The following is a 24,397-nucleotide window of genomic DNA, read 5'->3' on the forward strand; positions in this document are numbered from 1 at the left end:
GTGTGCGAGCACAGGTCACTATCCACACCGTCCCTCCCGGGAGCCTGTGCAGCCTGCCACTGCCAGGGTCCCGTGATCCGGGGACAACTTCCCCAAGAGAACGCACGGTGCGCCTCAGGCTGGTGCAACGTCACGCCAGCCTCTGCCGCCACAGGCTCGCCCCGCATCCGTACCCCTCCCTCCCCGCGGCCTGAGTGAGCCAGAGCCCCCTAATCAGCTGCTCCTTTAACCTCGACCTGTCTGGGCGGGAAACATATGCCCTCAGGCGACCTACACGCAGAGGCGGGGCCAAATCCAAAGCTGAACCCCGGGAGCTGTGTGAATAAAGAAGAGAAGGGAAGGGAAATCTCTCCCACAGCCTCAGGAGCAACAGATTAAATCTCCACAATCAACGTGATGTACCCTGCATCTGTGGAATACCTGAATAGACAACCAATCATCCCAAATTGAGGAGGTGGACTTTGGGAGCAACTGTAGACTTGGGGTTTGCTTTCTGCATATAATTCGTTTCTGGTTTTATGTTTATCTTAGTTTAGTATTTAGAGCTTATTATCATTCGATTTATTTATTGATTTGGTTGCTCTCTCCCTTCTTGTTAATATACAGTTTTTTTTTCTTTTTTCTCTTTTTGTGAGTATGTATGTGCATGCTTCTTTGTGTGATTTTGTCTGTATAGCTTAGCTTTTACCATTTGTCCTAGGTTTCTCTCTGCCCGTTTTTGTGTTTTGTTTAATATAATTTTTAGCACTTGTTATCATTGGTGGATCTGCTTTTTGGTTTGGTTACTCCCTCTTTCTTTCTTCTTTATTTTTTACTTCTTAGTTTTTTAATTTTCAATGAATTTTTTTAATTTTTATTTATTTATTTATTTTTTTTATTTTAATAACTTTCTTTCTTATTATTTTTTCCTCCCCTCCCCTCCCATCCCTTCTCTTCTCTCCTTCCTTTTCTTTTTTTCTCCCTTTTTTTCTGCCATGTGGCTGGCAGGGTCTTGGTGCTCCGGCCAGGTGTCAGGCCTGTGCCTCTGAGGTGGGAGAGCCGAGTTCAAGACACTGGTCCAACAGAGACCTCCCAGCTCCATGTAATATCAAACGGGGAAAGCTCTCCCAGAGATCTCCATCTCAACACTGAGACCCAGCTCCACTCAACAACCAGCAAGCTACAGTGCTGGACACCCTATGCCAAACAACTAGCAAGACAGGAACACAACCCCACCCATTAGCAGAGAGGCTGCCTAAAATCATAATAAGGTCACAGACACCCCAAAACACAACACCGGATGTGGTCCTGCCCACCAGAAAGACAAGATCCAGCCTCATCCACCGGAACACAGGCACCAGTCCCCTCCACCAGGAAGCCTACACAACCCACTGAACCAACCTTAGCCACTAGGGGGCAGACACCAAAAACAGCGGGAACTACGAGCCTGCAGCCTGTGAAAAGGAGACCCCAAACACAGTACATTAAGCAAAATGAGAAGACAGAGGAACACGCAGCAGATGAAGGAGTAAGGTAAAAGCCCACCAACCAAACGAATGAAGAGGAAATAGGCAGTCTACTTGAAAAAGAATTCAGAGTAATGACAGTAAAGATGATCCAAAATCGTGGAAATAGAATGGAGAAAATTCAAGAAACGTTTAACAAGGACTAGAAGAACTAAAGAGCAAATAAACCATGTTGAACAACACAATAAATGAAATTAAAAATTCTCTAGAAGGAAACAATAGCAGAATAACTGAGGCAGAAGAACGGATAAGTGACCTGGAAGATAAAATAGGGTAAACAGGGCTTCCCTGGTGGCGCAGCGGTTGAAAATCTGCCTGCGAATGCAGGGGACACGGGTTCGAACCCTGGTCTGGGAAGATCCCACATGCTGCGGAGCAACTAGGCCCATGAGTCACAACTACTGAGCCTGCACGTCTGGAGCTTGTGCTCCGCAACAAGAGAGGCTGCGACAGTGAGAGGCCCACGCACGGCGATGAAGAGTGGCCCCTGCTTGCCGCAACTAGAGAAAGCCCTCGCACAGAAATGAAGACCCAACACAGCCAAAAATAAATATAAATAAATTAAAAATTAAAAAAAAAATAGGAGAAATAACTACTGCAGAGCAGAATGAAGGAAAAAGAATGAAAATAATTGAGGACAGTCTCAGAGACCTCTGGGACAACATTAAACACACCAACATTCGAATTATAGGGGCCCCAGAAGAAGAAGGGAATAAGAAAGGGACTGAGAAAATATTTGAAGAGATTATAGTTGAAAACTTCCCTAATATGGGAAAGGAAATAGTTAATCAAGTCCAAGAAGCGCAGAGAGTCCTATACAGGATAAATCTAAGGAGAAACATGCCAAGACACATATTAATCAAACTATCAAAAATTAAATACAAAGAAAAAATATTAAAAGCAGCAAGGGAAAAACAACAAATAACATACAAGGGAATGCCCATACGGTTAACAGCTGATCTTACAGCAGAAACTCTACAAGTCAGAAGGGAGTGGCAGGACATATTTAAAGTGATGAAAGAGAAAAACCTACAACCAAGATTACTCTACCCAGCAAGGATCTCATTTAGATTCGATGGAGAAATTAAAACCTTTACAGACAAACAAAAGCTAAGAGAATTCAGCACCACCAAACCAGCTCTACAACAAATGCTAAAGGAACTTCTCTAGGCAGGAAACACAAGAGAAGGAAAAGACCTACAATAACAAACCCAAAACAATTAAGAAAATGGTAATAGGAACATGCATATCGATAATTACTTTAAATGTAACTGGATTAAATCCTCCAACGAAAAGACACAGACTGGCTGAATGGATACAAAAACAAGACCCATATATATGCTGTCTACAAGAGACCCACTTCAGACCTAGGGACACATACAGACTGAAAGTGAGGGAATGGAAAAAGATATTCCATGCAAATAGAAATCAAAAGAGAGCTGGAGTAGCAATTCTCACATCAGACAAAACAGACTTTAAAATAAAGATTATTATAGGGACAAAGAAGGACACTACATAATGATCAAGGGATCAATCCAAGAAGAAGATATAACAATTGTAAATATTTATGCACCCAACATAGGAGCACCTCAATACATAAGGCAAATGCTAACACCCATAAAAGGGGAAATCGACAGTAACACAATCATAGAAGGGGACTTTAACACCCCACTTTCACCAATGGACAGATCATCCAAAATGAAAATAAGGAAACACAAGCTTTAAATGATACATTAAACAAGATGGACTTAATTGATATTTATAGGACATTCCATCCAAAAACAACAGAATACACTTTCTTCTCAACTGCTCATGGAACATTCTCCAGGATAGATCATGTCTTGGGTCACAAATCAAGCCTTGGTAAATTTAGGAAAATTGAAATTACATCAAGTATCTTTTCCAACCACAACACTATGAGACTAGATATCAATTACAGGAAAAATCTGTAAAAAATACAAACACATGGAGGCTAAACAATACACTACTTAATAACCAAGAGATCACTGAAGAAATCAAAGAGGAAATCAAAAAATACGCAGAGACAAATGACAATGAAAACACGATGACCCAAAACCTATGGGATGCAGCAAAAGCAGTTCTAAGAGGGAAGTTTATAGCAATACAATCCTACCTCAAGAAACAAGAAACATCTCAAATAAAAAAACCTAACCTTACACCTAAAGCAATTAGAGAAAGAAGAATAAAAATTCCCCAAAGTTAGCAGAAGGAAAGAAATCATAAAGATCAGATCAGAAATAAATGAAAAAGAAATGAAGGAAACAATAGCAAATATCAATAAAACTAAAAGCTGGTTCTTTGAGAAGATAAACAAAATTGATAAACCATTAGCCAGACTCATCAAGAAAAAAAGGGAGAAGGCTCAAATCAATAGAATTAGAAATGAAAAAGGAGAAGTAACAACTGACACTGCAGAAATACAAAGGATCATGAGAGATTACTACAAGCAACTATATGCCAAAAAAATGGACAACCTGGAACAAATGGACAAATTCTTAGAAAAGCACAACCTTCCGAGACTGAACCAGGAAGAAATAGAAAATATAAACAGACCAATCACAAGCACTGAAAGTGAAACTATGATTAAAAATCTTCCAACAAACTAAAGCCCAATACCAGATGGCTTGACAGGCGAGTTCTATCAAACATTTAGAGAAGAGCTAACACCTATCATTCTCAAACTCTTCCAAAACACAGGAGAGGGAGGAACACTCCCAAACTCATTCTACGAGACCACCATCACCCCGATACCAAAACCAAACCATGATGTCACAAAGAAAGAAAACTACACGCCAATATCACTGGTGAACATACATGCAAAAATCCTCAACAAAATACTAGCAAACAGAATCCAACAGCACATTAAAAGGATCATACACCATGATCAAGTGGGGTTTATCCCAGGAATGCAAGGATTCTTCAATATATGCAAATCAACCAATGTGATACACCATATTAACAAACAGAAAAATAAAAACCATATGATCCTCTCAATAGATGCAGAAAAAGCTTTTGACAAAATTCAACACCCATTTATGATAAAAACCCTCTACAAAGTAGGCATAGAGGGAACTTACCTCAACATAATAAAGGCCATATATGACAAACACACAGTCAACATCATTCTCAATGGTGAAAAACTGAAACCATTTCCACTAAGATCAGGAACAAGAGAAGGTTGCCCACACTCACCACTATTATTCAACACAGTTTTGGAAGATTTAGGCACAGCCATCAGAGAAGAAAAAAAAATAAAAGGAATCCAAATCAGAAAAGAAGAAGTAAAGCTGTCACTGTTTGCAGATGACATGATACTGTACATAGAGAATACTAAAGATGCTACCAGAAAACTGCTAGAGCTATTCAATGAATTTGGTAAAGTAGCAGGATACAAAAGTAATGCGCAGAAATCTCTTGCATTCCTATTCACTAATGATGAAAAGTCTGAAAGAGAAATTAAGGAAACACTCCCATTTACCATTGCAACAAAAAGAATAAAATACCGAGGAATAAACCTACCTAAGGAGGCAAAAGACCTGTATGAAGAAAAACTATAAGACACTGATGAAAGAAATTAAAGATGATACAAACAGATGGAGAGATATACCATGTTCTTGGATTGGCAGAATCAACATTGTGAAAATGACTATACTACGCAAAGCAATCTACAGATTCAATGCAATCCCTATCAATATAGCAATGGCATTTTTCACAGAACTAGAACAAAAAATTGCACAATCTGTATGGAAACACAAAAGACTCCGAATAGCCAAAGCAACCTTGAGAAAGAAAAACGGAGCTGGAGCAATCAGGCTCCCTGACTTCAAACTATACTACAAAGGTACAGTCATCAAGACAGTATGGTACTGGCACCAAAACCGAAATATATATCAATGGAACAGGATAGAAAGCCCAGAGATAAACCCACGCACATATGGTCACCTTATTTTTGATAAAGGAGGCAAGAATATACAATGGAGAAAAGACAGCCTCTTCAATAAGTGGTGCTGGGAAAACTGGACAGCTACATGTAAAAGAATGAAATTAGAACACTTCCTAACACCATACAGAAAAATAAACTCAATATGGATTAAAGACCTAAATGTAAGGCCAGACACTATAAAACTCTTAGAGGAAAACAGAGGCAGAACACTATGACATAAATCACAGCAAGATCCTTTTTGATCCACCTCCTAGAGAAATGGAAATAAAAACAAAAATAAACAAATAGGACCTAATGAAACTTAAAAGCTTTTGCACAGCAAAGGAAACCATAAAGAAGACGAAAAGACAACCCTCAGAATGGGAGAAAATATTTGCAAATGAAGCAACTGGCAAAGGATTAATCTCCAAAATTTGCAAGCAGCTCATGCAGCTCAATATGAAAAAAACAAACAATCCAATCCAAAAATGGCAGAAGACCTTAATAGACATTTCTCCAAAGAAGATATACATATAGCCAACAAACACATGAAAGAATTCTCAACATCACTAATTATTAGAGAAATGCAAATCAAAACTACAGTGAGGTATCACCTCACACCAGTCTGAATGGCCATCATGAAAAAATCTACAAACAATAAATGATGGAGAGGGGCTTCCCTGGTGGCGCAGTGGTTGGGAGTCTGTCTGCCAATGCGGGGGACACGGGTTCGAGCCCTGGTCTGGGAAGATCCCACATGCTGCAGAGCAACTAAGCCCGTGTGCCACAACTACTGAGCCTGCGCGTCTGGAGCCTGTGCTCCGCAAAAAGAGAGAACGCGACAGTGAGAGGCCCACGCACCGCGATAAAGAGTGGCCCCCGCTTGCCACAACTAGAGAAAGCCCTCGCTAAGAAACGAAGATCAAACACAGCCAAAAATAAATAAATAAATAAATTTTTAAAAATAATAAATTAAATAAATAAATAAATAAATAAATGCTGGAGAGGGTGTGGAGAAAAGGGAACCCTCTTACACTGTTGGTGGGAATGTAAATTGATACAGCCACTATGGAGAACAGTATGGAGATTCCGTAAAAAACTAAAAATAGAACTACCATACAACCCAGCAATCCCACTACTGGGCACATACTCTGAGAAAACCATAATTCAAAAAGAGTCATGTACCACAATGTTCATTGCAGCTCTATTTACAACAGCCAGGACATGGAAGCAACCTAAGTGTCCATCGACAGATGAATGGATAAATAAGATGTGGCACATATATACAATGGAATATTACTTAGCCATAAAAAGAAACGAAATTGAGTTATTTGTAATGAGGTGGATGGACCTAGAGTCTGTCATACAGAGTGAAGTAAGGCAGAAAGAGAAAAACAAATACCATATGCTAACACATATATATGGAATCTAAAAAAAAAAAAAGAAAAGAAAAATGGTTATGAAGAACCAAGGGGCAGGACAGGAATAAAGACACAGATGTAGAGAATGGACTTGAGGACATGGGGAGGGGGAAGGGTAAGCTGGGACGAAGTGAGAGAGTGGCATGGACTTATATATACTACCAAATGTAAAATAGATAGCTAGTGGGAAGCAGCCACATAGCACAGGGAGATCAGCTAGGTGCTCTGTGACCACCTAGAGGGGTGAGATAGGGAGGGTGGGAGGGAGACGCAAGAGGGAGGAGATATGGGGATACATGTATATGTATAACTGATTCACTTTGTTATAAAGCAGAAACTAACACACCATTGTAAAGCAATTATATTGCAATAAAGATGTTAAAAAATATATATATATAAATGCAAAAGTAATAAATACTCAAAATTCACAAAATAAATAAATAAGTAAAAAGAAAAGAAAAGAAACAAGAAAGGAAGGGGAAGGAAAGGGGAAAGGAAGGAAGGAAGAGAAGGAGGGAGGGAGGGAGGGAGGAGGAAAGAAAAGAACACATAGATACAGAGAACAGATCAGATTGGTGGTGCCAGAGGTGGAGGATGGGGGGTGGCTAAAATGGATGAAAGGGGTCAAAAGGTACAAAGTTCCAGGTATAAAATAAGTAAGTCCTGGAGAGATCTTAAAATTCTCAGAAATGTATAAGTATGTGTGGTGATATATGTGAAGTAGACTTATTGTGGTGATTATTTTGCAATGTATACAAACACTGAATCATGTTGTATACCTGAAACTAATATTATATGTCAATTATATCTCAATAAAAAAGGACATACAAGTAAAATGATGCTACAGAAACACAGATAAATATATACCGAATCATAAGTTAAAAACGTAACACAGAATTGTATTTATATCAATTTAAACTACAACATACACATGGATTAATGGTAAGAGAAATTCCATAAATATTACCTCATTTTTGAGCTTAAGATTATGGGAATTCAATATTTTTAGTTAGTGTTTAAAGTTTACTCAGAAGATATTTTAAGGTTGACTTAATATAAAAGAGCAACACTGAATAATTAGATAAGTGTGTAATCAAATAAAGCCATGCATATCACAGGATATTGTCACAGAAGTAAAACAAGTGTATATCAGAGGCACATATAACTTGGTTGTTAGTTTCCTCAAAACTGGTGTTATAAAGCACTACTGAGAAGCCTACCCAGAAACAACTACAAGATAAATACACACACACACACACACACACACACACACACACACAAAATCATATATTACCTGCCATAGGAGGGACAATGCCAGAAAAACGCACTGTTGCATGTTCTCCATTAACTTCGACTCTCCGACCAACGACATCTGATGTCAAAGTGTCATTCATTATAACATTGCCAGAATCCAAAATATGAGGAGATCTAGGAAGAAAACACAACATTGACAAGGACGTAGTAAAACTCTTTAAAAAATTTTTTTTTAACTTTACGTAGCTATTCACGAGGTCAACACTTCTACCCAATTTAGTCTTCACATTTTGGTGAAGGGAAGAACCTAAAGGTTTAGGTACCAGACTCTCAGAATTTGATTTTACTTTACCCTCTAACTATATTTTGATAATTTAATCCTTTTTATAAAAAGCTTGCTTAACTCCAGTTAGCTCACATCACATGACTGTGTATTCTATCATTTACTGAAGGGGGTGGGAAGGGAAGGAGAATAGAAGAGAGGGGGATAAAGGTTACAGAGAAAAGGCAAAGGAAACAGGCAACATGGGCATCGTTCTCTTTCCAGGAAGGAGAAACACAAATAAACAGATGCAGGAAGGAACACATATAATGAAAAATTCAGGGAATTCCCTTGCGATCCAGTGGTTAGGACTCTGCACTTCCACTGCCAAGAGCTCAGGTTTGATCCCTGGTCGGGGAGCTAAGATTCCACAAGCTGCATGGTGCAGCAACAAAAAAAAAAAGAAAAGAAAAAAAAGAAAAAATAAAATTTCAGAACCCTAAAAACAAGGAGCCCGAGAGAAAAGTATCATCTATCTAGGAACCATCACTAGGTCCAACTCCCACTTCAACAAGTTGGTTTCTTCAACAGATGAAAAAGAACGAGATGGAAGGAAAACAAAGAGATTAAAAGAAACTTAAGAGAAATGTAAGCCAACTGCAATGTACAGACTTTATTTGGAAACCAAATTCTTAAAAACTGTAAATAACTTTCAAAATAAATTATGAAAAAACTGAAAATTTGAAAAGCTGACTAGATAGTTGATGATATTCAAGAATAATTGTTTCCCATAAGGCTAAAACAAAATCAATTTATTTTGCGAAAAAAAGGGAAAGAATAATTGTTAAAGTTTTAGCTGTGCTAATGGTATAGTGGTTACGACTTTTTGTAAGACTTTATATTTCACAGAAATACACATTAAATTATTTACAGATTTTTTAAAGCTGTATTTTATACGTACCACACCAGTGGCAGTATAGACAATACACTGAAAGGAAGTTAAAAGCAGAGTGGCCAGGTAGGGAAATAGTGCTGTAATTCGGGTGAAAACAATGACAGCTTGAGCCAAGGCACTCGCCTCCATACATTCATTCAACACATACTAAGCACTGACCACATGCTGGCTAATGCATGGACCTCACGGCGCACACAGTAAACCCTACATGTGTGACTCCTGCCTCAGAAGCTTACAGTCCAGTGGCAGTTAGACCTGAGAGAAGGGTATGGATTTGAGAGAAAGTTAAGAGCTAGAACAGGGTCTGGAGATTAAATGGAGAGAAATGGTAAAAATTGAAGACTAGGAAGACAAGATTTTGTCTAGGGTATATAGTGGTGCCAGACACCAACATGAGTAATACAAGAGAAGGTTTAGGCTTGGGAGGGAAGAGAGTTTGTTTGAGGTGCCTACAGAATGTCACGATGGACTTAGGACTCTAGTTCAAAAGACACGTTTTCACTAGAAATGTGTTTTGGGGAGTCAACAGCACAATTTATAACTGATAACCATGACAGTGGATGAGACTGAAAGTGTATTAGGTGCAAAGAAAAGGGGGTGGAAAGAAAAAGAGAGTCACTGACAGAACCCTGGGGAAATATAATATTTAAAAGAGAAAGGGAAGAAACCCCTAAGAAAGAGTCAGAGGAAAACCTGGTTTTCCTTTATCCTTTCTGGCTTTTCCTCCTCTGACTCAGCAAGTGGTATTGGGAAAGCTGGACAGCCCCATGTAATAAATCAATGAAGTTAGAACACACCCTCTCACCATACACAAAAATAAACTCAAAATGGCTTAAAGACTTAAGACATGACACCATAAAACTCCTAGAAGAGATCATAGGCAAAACACTATCTGACATAAATCGTACCAATGTTTTAAGTCAGTCTCCCAATGCAATAGAAATAAAAGCAAAAATAAACAAAATGGGACCTAATCAAACTTAGAAGTTTTTGCACAGCAAAGGAAACCATAAACAAAATGAAAAGACAACCTACAGAATGGGAGAAAATATTAGCAAGTGATGCGACTGACAAGTGCTTAATTTCCAAAATTTACAAACAGCTCCTACAACTCAACAAAAAAACAAACAACCCAATCGAAAAAATGGGCAGAAGACATAAAGAGACATTTCTCCAAAGAAGAAATACAGATGGCCAATAAGCACATGAAAAGATGCTCAAAGTTGCTAATTATTAGACAAATGCAAATCAAAACTACAATGCACTATTTCACATGGGTCAGAATGGCCGTCATTAAAAAGTCTACAAATAACAAATGCTGGAGAGGGTGTGGAGAAAAGGGAACCCTCCTACACTGTTGGTGGGAATGTAAGTTGGTACAGCCACTGTGGAAAACAGTATGGAGGTTCCTCAGAAAACTAAAAATAGAATTATCATATGATCCAGCAACCCCACTCCTAGGCATATATCCAGACAAAACTATAATTCAAAAAGATACATGCACCCCTATGTTCATAGCAGCACTATTTACAATAGCCAAGAAAGATATGGAAACAATCTAAATGTCCATCAACAGAGGAATGGATAAAGAAGATGTGGTACATATATACAATGGAATATTACTCAGCCATAAAAAAGAATGAAATAATGTCATCTGCAGCAACATGGATGCAACTAGGGATTATCATACTAAGTGAAGTCAGAAAGAGCAAGATAAATACCATATGATATCATTTATATGTGGAATCTAAAATATGACACAAATGAACCTATCTATGAAACAGAATCAGGGACATAGAGAACAGACTGGTGGCTGCCAAGGTGAAGGGGGATGGGGGAGGGATGGAACGGGAGGCTGGGGTTAGCAGATGTAAGGTTTTATATATAGAATGGATAATCAACAAGGTCCTACTTGTATAGCACGGAGAACCGTATTCAATATACTATTATAAACCATAATGGAAAAGGATATTTTAAAAAATGTATATATATGTATAACAGAATCACTTTGCTGTACAGAAGAAATAAACACAACATTGTAAATCAACTATACTTCAATTTAAAAAAATACTGATTGGGACTTCCCTGGTGGTCCAGTGGCTAAGAATCTGCCTTCCAATGCAGGGGACGCAGGTTTGATCCCTGGTCAGGGAATTAAGATCCCACAGACCACAGGGCAACTAAGCCCATGCACTCTAGATCCTGCGCACCACAACAAGAGAGCCCACGTGCTCTAGAGCCCGTACCCCGCAATGAAGAGCCTGCACACCGCAACTAAGACCTGACGCAGCCAAATAAATAAATATTTTTTTAAATATTGCTTTCAAAAATAAATAAATACAGGCAAACCTCTGAAATATTGTGTGTTTGGTTCTAGAACACCAAAATAAGGTGAATATCGTAATAAAAAAGGAAGGGGGGCTGAATTTTGATGGTTTAAATACTGGAGGACAAAACCACCACCACCAACAAAAACAAACAAACAAACAAACAAACAAACATGGGAGGACAGGGCAGTCAGGAAGGGGCCAACATCTACATCTAAACTTGCCTAGTAGGGTTGAAAAGCAAAAGGGAAATCAGCCCAGAACCTCAAATTGGTGGGAAAAGTCAAAACAGTTCAGATAAGTTGATGATAAAGTCAATAGGAGGGTGAGGCAGGTGTGAGGAAGCCATGTTTTAGTAAGCTTAGACACATGTGGAGTCAGCAGCTAAGAGGTCTGGTCAGTAGGTAGGGGCCTAATCACAAGCCTGTGGTCAATGGCGAAGTTCTAGCCCCTGAGGAGAAAAATTGGTAAGATCACTGTAGAGCACCATTCCTACAAGAAGTTAAAGTATCAACAGTAGGCCGAATCTTGGTTCCATGAACCGGAGTGCGTGGGGGTTATCCAAACCCAGAAACTCACAACCAGGCCCCACAGTCAGTGTGAAGCTCTGGGCCAGGGCTCGGCCTAAGGGGACCACCTTGCAGATCAGGCTCACAGCGAGAATACCTTGGTGAGAAGAACGGGTCAGTGGTCAACTGGTGATTAGGAAACCAGGTGGCAAAAATGGCAGAAGTGAGTAAAGAAGACATTAGGAAGTCGTCCTCGTTTTCCTTTAACATACGTAAGTAATTCATGAATTATAAAGTTCCTTCACCTGCTCGATCCTATATGATCTCTAGTAACTATTTTTTTTTAAATAAATTTATTTTATCTTTGGCTGTCTTGGGTCTTCGTTGCTGCTTGCAGGCTTTCCCTAGTTGCAGCGAGCGGGGTCTACTCTTCATTGCGGTGCGCGTGCTTCTCATTGCGGAAGCTTCTCTTGTTGCGGAGCATGGGCTCTAGGGCGCGTGGGCTTCAGTAGTTGTGGCTCGCGGGCTCTAGAGCACAGCCTCAGTAGTTGTGGCACATGGGCTTAGTTGCTCCGCAGCATGTGGGATCTTCTCGGACCAGGGCTTGAACCCATGTCCCCTGCATTGGCAGCCGAATCCTTAACCACTGAGCCACCAGGGAAGCCCAGTAACAATTCTTTTCATTCCCATCTCTATGTTGTGCCCACAGGACCTGAGATCATTAGGTAGAAGGTATCTAAGGTCAGTAATTAATTGGCTCTGCATCATGTTTTTGTTTTTTTGGGGGTTTTTTGGCCCTGCTGCATGGCTTGTGATTTTAGTTCCCCAAACAGGGACTGAACCTGGGCCCTCGGCAATGAAAGCATGGAGTCCTAACCACTGGACCACCAGGGAAGTCCCTGCATCATGTATTTTTGATGATCCTGTCTAGTCTCTTAACCCTTCTAATAATTGTTTCTTGATACTGTGATCTTCTGTGAGGGTCCAGAAACTGGATCCTTGTCTTGGTGACCTATGCCTTGGTTCTCTCTCCCTCTGGCCAGTCACCCAATAAGTCCCTATATTCTGTTGTTAGACCCACTTGATGTCAGTTACTGGTCCACCCTGGACCTCCATGGCCTGTTGCTAACACCGCCACTTCGATCACCCCCAACCCAAGCCCTCCCTCTCAGTTAGTGTCTAGTCAAACTGTCCTGAAGTCAGGTGCCCACTTAGTTATGAATGGCATGTCACTGTTCCTTGGTTAGGTGCATCCAGGTGCAACCAACTGAGCCTTGGTTAAGCCTTTTATTTAAATATATTGGGCTGGCCAAAAAGTGCCTTCAGTTTTTAAGTAAAAATAAAAGACAATTCTCATTTTCACCGAGCACTTTATTGAACAACGTATTCACCCTTTTGTTCCACTACCTTCTGCCATTTTCCAGGCAACTTCATAATTCCATCTTCCCAAAACTTTTTATCTTTTTGAGAAAAGAACTGTTCCAGGTGCCTTTCACAGTCTTCCAGGGAATTGAAATTTTTTCCATTAACAGAATTTTGTAAAGACCTAAATAAATGGAAATCCAAAGGTACAATGACTGGTGAATATGGTGGATGAATCAGAACTTCCCAGGCAAGCTGTAACAGTTTTTGCCTGGTCATCAAAGAAACATGCAGTCTTATGTTATCCTGATGGAAGATTATGCCTTTTCTGTTGACTAATTCTAGATGGTTTTCATCCAGTGCAGCTTCCAGGTGGTCTAACTGGGAGCAGTACTTGTTGGAATTAATCGTTTGGTTTTCCAGAAGGAGCTCATAATAGAGGACTCCCTTCCAATCCCAGCATATACACAACATCACTTTCTTTGGATGAAGGCCAGTCTTTGGTGTGGTTGGTGGTGGTTCATTTCGACTGCCCCACGATCTCTTCCATTCCACGTTGTTGTACAGTATCCACTTTTCATAGCCTGTCATAATCTGTTTTAAAAATGTAACATTTTCATAACATTTAAGTAGAGAATTGCATGCGGAAATATGGTCAAGGTTTTTTTCTGCTTAACTTACGTGGAGCCCAAACATCAAAGAGATTAATGTAACCAAGCTGGTGCAAATGATCTTCAATGCTTGATTTGGTTTATTTTGAGTATGTCGGCTATCTCCCGCATGGTATAATGTTGATTGTTCTCAATTAATGTCTCGATTTGATCGCTCTCAACTTCAACTGGTCTACCTGACCGTGGAGCATCGTTCAACGAGAAATCTCCAACACAAAACTTCACAAACCACTTTTGACACGTTCAATCAGTCACAGCACCTTCTCCATACACTGCACAAATCTTTTTGTGCGTTTCGGTTGCATTTTTACCTTTCTTGAAATAATAAACCATAACATGCCGAAAACGTTGTTTTTCTTCCATCTTCAATATTAAAATGGACAAACACAAAAATTCACCAATATTTATAAGTCTTTTTTTAAATGCACACTGATATGACAGCTGTCACATACAATTTAACAAAATTGTTTCGAATGAAGTTAAAGACAACTAAATGCTACTAGAGCCATCATACAGAAAAAACCAAACGAACTTTTTGGCCAACCCAATACATGTTCACTAATTAATGAAGACAGCCCATTTAACTTTCAAGTGACACCGCTTGCTGGATAATAGTTCTTTAAAAAGAGATGAAATATACCACCCTACCTATCATTTCCACCCACTGATTTTGGTACTGCCCTCTGCAGCTACAGAGAATCAAACTATTCCCTTTTCCAGCTGACATTTAAATATTTGAAGGCCACTATTATGTTATTATTTCTCCTCTCTCCTCTTCCTGTCCCCACCTCCTAAAACCCTTTCCCAGGGTAAACATTCCCAGCTCCACCCTCATGTGAATTCCAAGTTCTCCTCCATAATTCATTTACTGATTCTTTTCTTAAAATACAATACCTAAAACTGAAAACCATGTTCCAAATGTGACTTGACCTGTGTGTGGGTTCAGTGGTTTGAACATCACACATCTAATAATGTAGCCTAATATTACATTTCACTTTTCCCTCTTTTCATGGGGAAGACTGTTGCTTGCTATTAAGATTACAATGAAATAAACTCCGTAGGCATTTTTTTTTTTAAAACGGATCTTTCCATTTTTTTTCTCTCTATTTATTTATTTATTTATTTATTTGTCTGTGTTGGGTCTTCGTTTCTGTGTGAGGGCTTTCTCTAGTTGCGGCAAGCGGGGGCCACTCTTCATCGCAATGCGCGGGCCTCTCACTATCGTGGCCTCTGTTGTTGCGGAGCACAGGCTCCAGACACGCAGGCTCAGCAGTTGTGGCTCACGGGCCTAGTTGCTCCGCGGCATGTGGGATCTTCCCAGACCAGGGCTCGAACCCGTGTCCCCTGCATTGGCAGGCAGATTCTCAACCACTGTGCCACCAGGGAAGCCCTGTAGCCATTTCTGAGTTACTATCACTTTCTGATCATGAAATTAAAATGTTTAAATTTCACTATAATTACATTACCCTAAAAAAAGTTTTCAAAAGTTTTAAATGCCCTTTCAAATTTAACATGTAAATAGAATTTTATTACAATAGATATAATTTCTGTTCTACTGCTTTTAACATTCTGTGAACACTTTTCTACACAGCCACAGAATCACATTAATCACTTGAATCTTGACATGTAGATACCACAATTGAATCTTTTCTCTTATGTTTTCATTGTTTACTATCCCAAAGAAAACAGCTAAAAACATCTTTCATTTTTAAATTATTATGTCTTTGAAGCATTTCCTTAGGAAAAATTCTTGAGACAATTATTCCAAGTAAATAAATATATTTAAGATTCTAGAAAGCCACGACCAAATTGTCCATCAAAAAAAAGTTAATTAATGACACTGACACCAAGACAAAATCTACTTGTTTAATTCTTTCTACAAAGTCCTAGGAATTCTCATCAAGAGCTTTCAAATCAGGTCTTCTCTATCCTGTACTTGTATATCTAATGTTTGAGGCAGAAGTTAGTACATTATATTATTATAAATATAGGACTTTACATTTATATACATTAAACATTCGATAATCCAACATATTATCTCTCCCAGCTGTGTGCTGTGCAATTTTTGTAAAAACAAAGACAAAAAAAGAATATAAGACACTGACCAAAGACAGAAACCCACGGGTAAAATTTTTCAGTTACAAGCCTATCCAGCTCACATTCAAGAATGTCATGAACTTTGTGAAATGTTTCGCTGAAATCAAAATACACTGTCAGTCAGAAGATACACTCTTGTCAGTCAAACAAAGGAGGAATGGGGTAAGATAAGGAATACTTTCACTTATTAGCTTATACACCTCTGAGTTGTATGAATGTTTCTGGAACAAGTAATTTTTGTTTTTTCTATTAATGAGGAGGAGGGAAAAGAAGGATGATTCTGAAAAGTGGGAGGAATAATGCACTGCTCTCATCGAATTCCCCTGGCTTGCCTGCTGGTCACTTAGTAGCCATCTGGTTATCAAATCAACTGTCGACGCACTGCAGTGCCTGTGTTCAAGTGACCCTTATTTTACTTAAATAAGGCCCTAAAGCACAAGAGTAATGACGCTGGCAATTCAGATATGCCAATGAGAAGCCATAAAGTGCTTCCTTTAAGTGAAGAGGTGAAAGTTCCCCACTTAATAAGGGAAGAAAAAAAAATCACATGCTGAGGTTGCTAAGATCTACAGTAAGAAAAAAACCTATCTGTGAAACTGTGAAGAAGGAAATAGAAATTCCCACTAGTTTTGCTGTCATACTTCAAACTGCAAAAGTTATGGCCACGTGCATAACTGGAAAAGGGATTGAATTTGTACAGTAAGATATTTTAAGACTGAAAAACCACATTCACATAACTTTTATTACTTTTATATGATAATTGTTCTATTTTATTATTAGTTATTGTTAATCTCTTACTGTGCCTAAATTATAATTTATAAAGTTTAGGAAAAAACAGAGAATTAGGGCTTCATACTATCTGCAGTTTCAGGGATCCACCAGGGGTCTTGGAACCTAACCCCCAAAGATAAGGAGGACTACTTATTTTTCTCTTTTTTATGTTTAAAAATGTTTAGGATTTAAAGTTAAAACAAATACATTACTAAAAGATGAAAAAAAGAGAAGAAAAGAAAAGAAAGAGGGGGCTTCCCTGGTGGTGCAGTGGTTGGGAATCCACCTGCCAATGCAGGGGACACGGGTTCCAGCCCTGGTCTGGGAGGGTCCCACATGCTGCGGAGCAACTAGGCCCGTGAGCCACAGCTGCTGAGCCTGTGCTCTAGAGCCCACGTGCTGCAACCGCTGAGGCCCGCGCGCCTAGAGCCCGTGCTCCGCAACGGGAGAGGCCACCATGGGGAAGGGTGGCCTCTGCTCCCCGCAGCTGGAGGGGGCCCGTGCGCAGCAATGAAGACCCAATGCAGCCAAAAATAAATAAATAAAATAAATACATTTATTTTAAAAAAACAAAAAGAAGGAAGGAAAGAAGGGAAGGAAGAAAGAAAGAAGGAAAAAAAGAAAGAAATGTATTACTATACCCAAGGAGTAGGCCTTCTTACACTACTTTTTAGTCTAAATCAATCCTAAAGGCTTTTTTTTCTTGTCTTCACGTTTTTTCACAAGTTGATTTTGAGGTTCAACCTTACTGATATTTTCTTAAGAGGTTTGTTCAAGGGTCTAAAAGTCATTGGTTTGGGACTGTCTTTCCATTTTTAGTAATCCCTTTGCATTTTTCTATGCATATCTTTTTCACCTAATTTTTGAATGGATGATACTTAAAAGTACAAAAAGGAACACACTGCAAGTCTCCCTTCCACTCCAGCCAGTCATTCTCCCTTCCCACTGACAACAGCTTTATTCGTATCTTATAGATACTTCCATACATATTTTATGCATGTACAAGCAAATATATTCTTTTCTTTCTTTACACAAATGATGGCATACTATATATGTGATTCTATTCCTTATATTTGCATTCAATAATACATGCTAGAAATTTATCCACAGCCATGTCAGGAGCTTTTAAATATTTTATGGCTGCATAGGACTTGTATAGACATAACAATTTACATAACTAGTCCTCAAACTGATTGACATTTAGGTTACTCCTAAGTTTTTGCAACTGCAAACAATACTGCAAGGATTAATCCTGCACATTTATCTTTTACACTTGTGCAAAAATATCTGTAGGAAACATTCTCAAAATGGGCATTGCTAAGTCAAAGGGTACATGCATTTCTAATTTTGATGAGTAATGACAAATGCCCCTTTCTAGTGGCTGAACCAATTTACAATTCCATTAGCTGTGTATAAGCCCCCGTATCATCACAACCTTGCCCTTCACAGAATATTAACACACTTTTAGTTACCTGTCAGTCTGATAAGTGAAATACGTATTTTATTTGCATTTCCTTTTATGAAGGAAGTTAAGCATCTATTCATTTTGATCTCCTTTTCTGTGAACTGCCTGTTCAGAATCCTTTGTCCATTTCCTATTGGTTTATTGATTTTTTTCTTAAATTATCTTTAAAATCTAAACTGTTTCCTGTATGGTCTTAATGATGAGATACTACATAATTCTTCAAATAAAATAATCTGAAAAGAATTGAAAGGAGGGACTCTAGCAGATATTTGCACACCCACGGTCACAGCAGTATTATCCACAACCGCCAAAAGGTGGGAACAACTCAAATGTCCATTGATGGATGAATGGATAAACCAATGCAGTATATACACACAATGGATCATTGAGCCTTAAAAATGAAAGGAATTCTGCCGCATGATACGTGAATGAATCTCAAAAATATTATGCTAAGTGAAATAAGCCAGTCACAAAAGGACAAATATTGGGGAATTCCCTGGTGGTCCAGTGGTTAGGACTCCACGCTTTCACTGCCAAGGGCCCAGGTTCAATCCCCAGTCGGGGAACTAAGATCCCACAAGCCACCTGGCATGGCTCAAAAAAAGAAAAGGACAAATATTGTATGATTCCACTTAAAAGAGGTACCTAGACTAGTCAACTTCAGAGAGAAAGCAGAATGGTGGTTGCCAGTGGCTGCAGCAAGGGGGAAACAGGGAGTTGTTTAATGGTGACAGTTTCAGTTTTGCAAAATTAAGAGAGCTCTGGAGACAGATGGTGTTGATGGTTGACCAATAATATGAATGTACTTAACACTACTAAACTGTACATTTAAAAATGGTTAAGATGGTATATTTTGGACTTCCCTGGTAGTACAGTGGATAAGACTCCGCACTCCCAATGCAGGGGGCCCAGGTTCCATCCCTGGTCAGGGAACTAGATCCCACATGCATGCCACAACTAAGACCCAGAGCAACCAAAACAAAAAACAAAAAACAAACAAAAAAAGATGGTAAATTTTATATTATCTGTATTTTACTATAATTTAAAAAATAATTTGAAATTTAATTCCCCAAATTTTAGGTTTCATATAACTTTGATTCAGCTTTAACTGGGACACTGAATCTTAAAAGTATGGTAATTCTCCATTTTTCAAAATATGCTTTCCTGATACCCAAGGAAGCAGTTTGATTATATTCAACATTTTATTTGTTTAGGGAGACTCTCAAAAATAGTAGAGTTTCGGGATTCCCTGGTGGCGCAGTGGTTAAGAATCTGCCTGCCAATGCAGGGGACCGGATTCGAGCCCTGGGCCAGGAAGATCCCACATGCCGCGGAGCAACTAAACCTGTGCATGACAACTACTGAGCTTGTGCTCTAGATACTGTAAGCCACAACTACTGAGCCCCTGTGTCACAACTACTGAAGCCTGCACACCTAGAGCCCGTGCTCTGAAACAAAAGAAGCCACCGCAATGAGAAGCATGTGCCTGCAACGAAGAGTAGCCCCCACTCGCCCCAACTAGAGAAAGCCCGCATGCAGCAACGAAGACTCAACACAGCCAAAAATAAATTAATTAATTAAAAAAAAATAGTAGAGTTTCTTTTCCCACAATATTTCAGGATCTTCTACTTCACCTGTTTCTTCCTCCTTGTTAATGAGATTTCAAACCAAAGTAATCTTTCCTCTCATTTTGTTTCTTCCAAGGAATTTAAATGGTCAGGAAAAAAAAAAAATTAGATCTTGTCCCTAGAAAGGAATGGGCCTCTAGCAGAACTTAAGATAGTTGAAATCTTCCATCACAACTCTGTCTTATTTTTGTGCCACTTGTTTGTTTGTTTTAATATTTGTTTATTAGCACAGTAACAAATGCAGACTTTAGTCCACGACACAGAACCAATCCAGTGAGCAACTCCTATTCCACGCCTTACAGTTAACAGCTTAAGGTATTTTACTACAGGTTTTCACAAGTCCTGATTCAAACCTCTATCTTTTCACAATAAAGTAGATTTGCATATAAAATAAAATACATAAATACTCATTTCCTATATGGTGTCTTATAGCCACGTGTCCATTTTAATATATGAGATGAAAGTCTCTAAAAGCGGTTAAGTATTGGGACTTCCCTGGCGGTCCGGTGGTTAACACTCTGCGCTTCCACTGCAGGGGGCACGGGTTCGATCCCTGGTCAGGGAACTAAGATCCCACATGCCACACGGAGCCAGCCAAAAAAAAGCTGTTAAATATCAATGTTCCCTTCCAAGAAGGGAAAACAAGTTCCAATTTTTTAAAACAAAAAGCTGTGTAGTCTTGGAAAGACTTTACATAAAAGGCCATGTGGGTAACCTATACAAAATTAAGCTGTTTTAAATTTACAGACAAGAAACTGAACCCAAATGTCTATTCTTCTCTGTACTGCATTTCAGCTAATATTGCAAAACTAATGACAGTTTTAACAGTTGTTATTACCAATTCAATCTACTGTAGCAAAATACCTTAAGTTACAACAAAATCCTAGGAAATAACACTGAATAATATCTGTTATAGAAATACCCTATTCTTGGGGCTTCCCTGGTGGCACAGTGGTTGAGAATCTGCCTGCCAATGCAGGGGACACGGGTTCAAGCCCTGATCTGGGAAGATCCCACATGCCATTGAGCAACTAGGCCCGTGAGCCACAACTACTGAGCCTGCGTGTCTGGAGCCTGTGCTCTGCAACAAGAGAGGCCGCAACCGCGCACCGCGACGAAGAGTGGCCTCCGCTCGCCGCAACTGGAGAAAGCCCTCACACAGAAACGAAGACTCACAACAGCCAAAAATAAATAAATAAATAAATAAATTCAAATAGCTAACCTTAAAAAAAAAAAGTAAAAGGGAATAAAGTGTAGGACATGTCCAGGGAACAGAGTTGAGTTTGGCTAGAACAGAGGGTACAAGAAAATAGAGGGGCACAGGCTGGAAATGGAGACAGAGGCCCTGTTATGGAAAAAAAAAAAAAAAAGAAATACCCTACTCTTTACCAACTCCCACCCTCCCCCACCCCTTCAAAATCATAAGCAGCTCTGTGACAGACAAATAACGTAAAGAGTTGTGAAAACCGGGACTTCCCTCGTGGTCCAGTGGGTAAGACTCCATGCTCCCAATGCAGGGGGCCCCAGTTCGAACCCTGGTCAGGGAACTACATCCTGCATGCGTGCCACAACTAAAAGTTCGCATGCCACAACTATGAAGTCTGCATGCTGCAACTAAAAGATCCTGCATGTCTCAACTAAGAGTCCTCATGCTGCAACTAAAGATCCCGCATGCCGCAACAAAGATCCTACGTGCCGCAACAAAGATCCTACATGCCGCAAGTAAGACCCAGCACAGCCTAAATAAATAAATATTTTTTTAAAAAAGAGTTGTGAAAACCCAATTTATGTAGTGTATCTCTTGGCCCACTGTCTGGCCATTCTTTCATGTTCTGCTCTGTTGGTCATATACTGAGAGACAATACTTCCCACCAAGGGGTCGGCAGGATTACAGTCTGTAAGAAGTGAGCAGATAGAAAGGACTTCAGAAACAGCTAGTGCTGGACTCCAATTATCTTTCAATATGTCCAAGCAAATAACTCCTTGGCTGTTAATATTACAGTTCTGTGCCACTTTTATAATCTGTATTAGGGGAGCAACAACCTTATTCTCCTTCTTACCAAATGATCTATAGCATGATCCATAGATCTCTTCTACTTCTTTCTCCTTTTGTCATTCATGTTTTCCACTCTAATGCCAAAACTCTTGGCTCCAAACAAGTATATGTATATTCCTGATATCCACTATCATTCTCACAAATCTTATACTGGATTGTTTTGAACAAAGACATATATTTCCATTCAAATAATGAGTCTATCCCAGCAAATTTTAGTGATGTTCACAGTACTGCATATATCTTCCTAGCAAGGACCACTGAAACCACAAGTTCAGTTACTGTGCTTTTGCCACAATATCTCTTCCTAAATAAAAATTTGGGGCTATTTCTTCCAGGGCTTTGGTTATCTATCACACTCTCTCTTCCCAACAGCATCTAATTCAATGTTTCCTGGGCAACTTTTTCCCTCTCCATAAAATGTTAGCATCCATTCTTCTCAATCAAGTTTTCTTGATTCTTATTGAAAACTATTTTTCCCAGTGCCTCTGAGAGGCAGAATGAAGCTGATCATTATCTGGGAAAACAAGAAAGGAGAAGAGAGGTCAGGATCTGAGTTACTATACATGTTTATTAGGAATAAAATGTGGGAGGGAATATATCTCAGTGGTTAAGTCATGACCACCAGAAATTCAGATTGGAAGGGGGTCAAGGTTAATTATCTGGCTTCAATGGATTCAAGGAAACATAGATGACTCTCCCCAAAAGTGGGGAGAACACAATAATAGACAGTCCAGGTGGATGATTCTCAGAAACCCAAAGCCTGTCTCTAGGAAGGCTGGTCAAAGGAACATAATACAAGTCATGAGACTGGGGATCAGAGGTAACTATTAAGAGCAAAGTGGGACAAGGAAGTTGGAGTGCTAGGCTGATTACCCATACAGAGTCTAAGCAATGTGTTCTCTACCTGAGGTCCATAGACTCTCAAGGTATCTCCAAACTGAAGATTTTTCACTAACTTCTAACTGAAATTTAGCATTTCCTAAGTTATAAAAATAAGAAAAAAAAATCAGGTGGATTAGCAGCACCGGTGATCACAAGTATTTATGTAACACTACAGCCGTTACAGATATCTCAAAATAAACGTTCCGTTCATCACCACTTCAAAATTACAATATTTATTAGACCTGCCACTAGACTGTTATTTAACATATTAATAAAGAAACACACACCATTTAAAAAAAAAAGGACTTCCCTGGCAGTCCAATGGTTAAGACTCCGTGCTTCTACTGCAGGGGGCATGGGTTCAATCCCTGGTTGGGGAACTAAGATCCCACATGCCATGCAGTGTGGCCAAAAAAAAAAGAAGGAAAGAAACTCACATATTATATTACAATTTTAAAAGTATTTTGTTAACTTTATTCCACGTAAATGATTTCATTTGAAATCCTGTTTTTCTGTATTTGAAAACATTCTAAGGAGTTCACAGGCTTCATTAGACTGCTAAGAGGTCTCTATTCTAAATAAAGAATCAATTAAGAAAACTGGAGGACATGAGAGGAATTTACTGGTGAGTCTCCAGCATCAATAACAAAGCATATGATTGAAAATAAATTACAGCACTGTACAAAGTACTTTCATTTTCCTTATCTTAACTGCACAATATTTATTCAAAATTTTAATAATTTCTCAAATATAACTGTGGGGTTTTTTTAAAGGTAAGATTATTTTCTTTTCGTAAATTTATTTACTTTATTTTTATTTCTGGCTGTGTTGGGTCTTCGTTGCTGCGCGTGGGCTTTCTCTAGTTGGGGCGAGCGGGCTTCTCATTGCAGTGGCTTCTCTTGTTGCGGAGCACAGGCTCTAGGTGCGTGGGCTTCAGTAGTTGTGGCTCATGGGCTCTAGAGTGCAGGCTCAGTAGTTGTGGCACACGGGCTTAGCTGCTCCGCGGCATGTGGGATCTTCCAGGACCAGGGCTTGAACCCACGTCCCCTGCACTGGCAGGCAGATTCTTAACCACTGTGCCACCAGGAAAGCCCCTACTGTGTTATTTTTTAAGAGTGGAAGAATCTTAACTTGGGAAAGGCAAGTAAACAAAGAGCAAGAGTTGCCCCTATGCTGCCAAAATGGTTCTCCCTACTTTCTGCACCTTTCAGCCCAGCATCATCCCCTTTTGGGAAGTGCACTTTCTCTGTCCAGTGGGCTACCATTCCCCCACTACAGGAGTAGACACA

The 24,397-nt window shown here is 39.4% G+C and overlaps 1 protein-coding gene across 6 annotated transcripts in view; it reads right to left on the minus strand.

Annotated features, from left to right (window-relative positions):
* TBCE (tubulin folding cofactor E) overlaps positions 1–24,397 on the minus strand; it is a 114,188-nt gene that overhangs the window by 72,893 nt on the left and 16,898 nt on the right. For all 6 annotated transcript variants that reach the window (XR_014249076.1, XM_082407663.1, XM_082407662.1 and 3 more), the window contains exon 2: positions 8,164–8,297. Coding sequence is in view for 5 of the 6 variants with exons in the window: in XM_082407663.1 (XP_082263789.1) it covers positions 8,164–8,263 (100 nt within the window). In the remaining variant the exon portion in view is untranslated. The remainder of the gene's footprint in view (positions 1–8,163; positions 8,298–24,397) is intronic.

Source organism: Balaenoptera borealis (assembly GCF_965194805.1).
Source record: "Balaenoptera borealis genome assembly, chromosome: 10".
NCBI classification, from domain to species: Eukaryota; Metazoa; Chordata; class Mammalia; order Artiodactyla; family Balaenopteridae; genus Balaenoptera; species Balaenoptera borealis.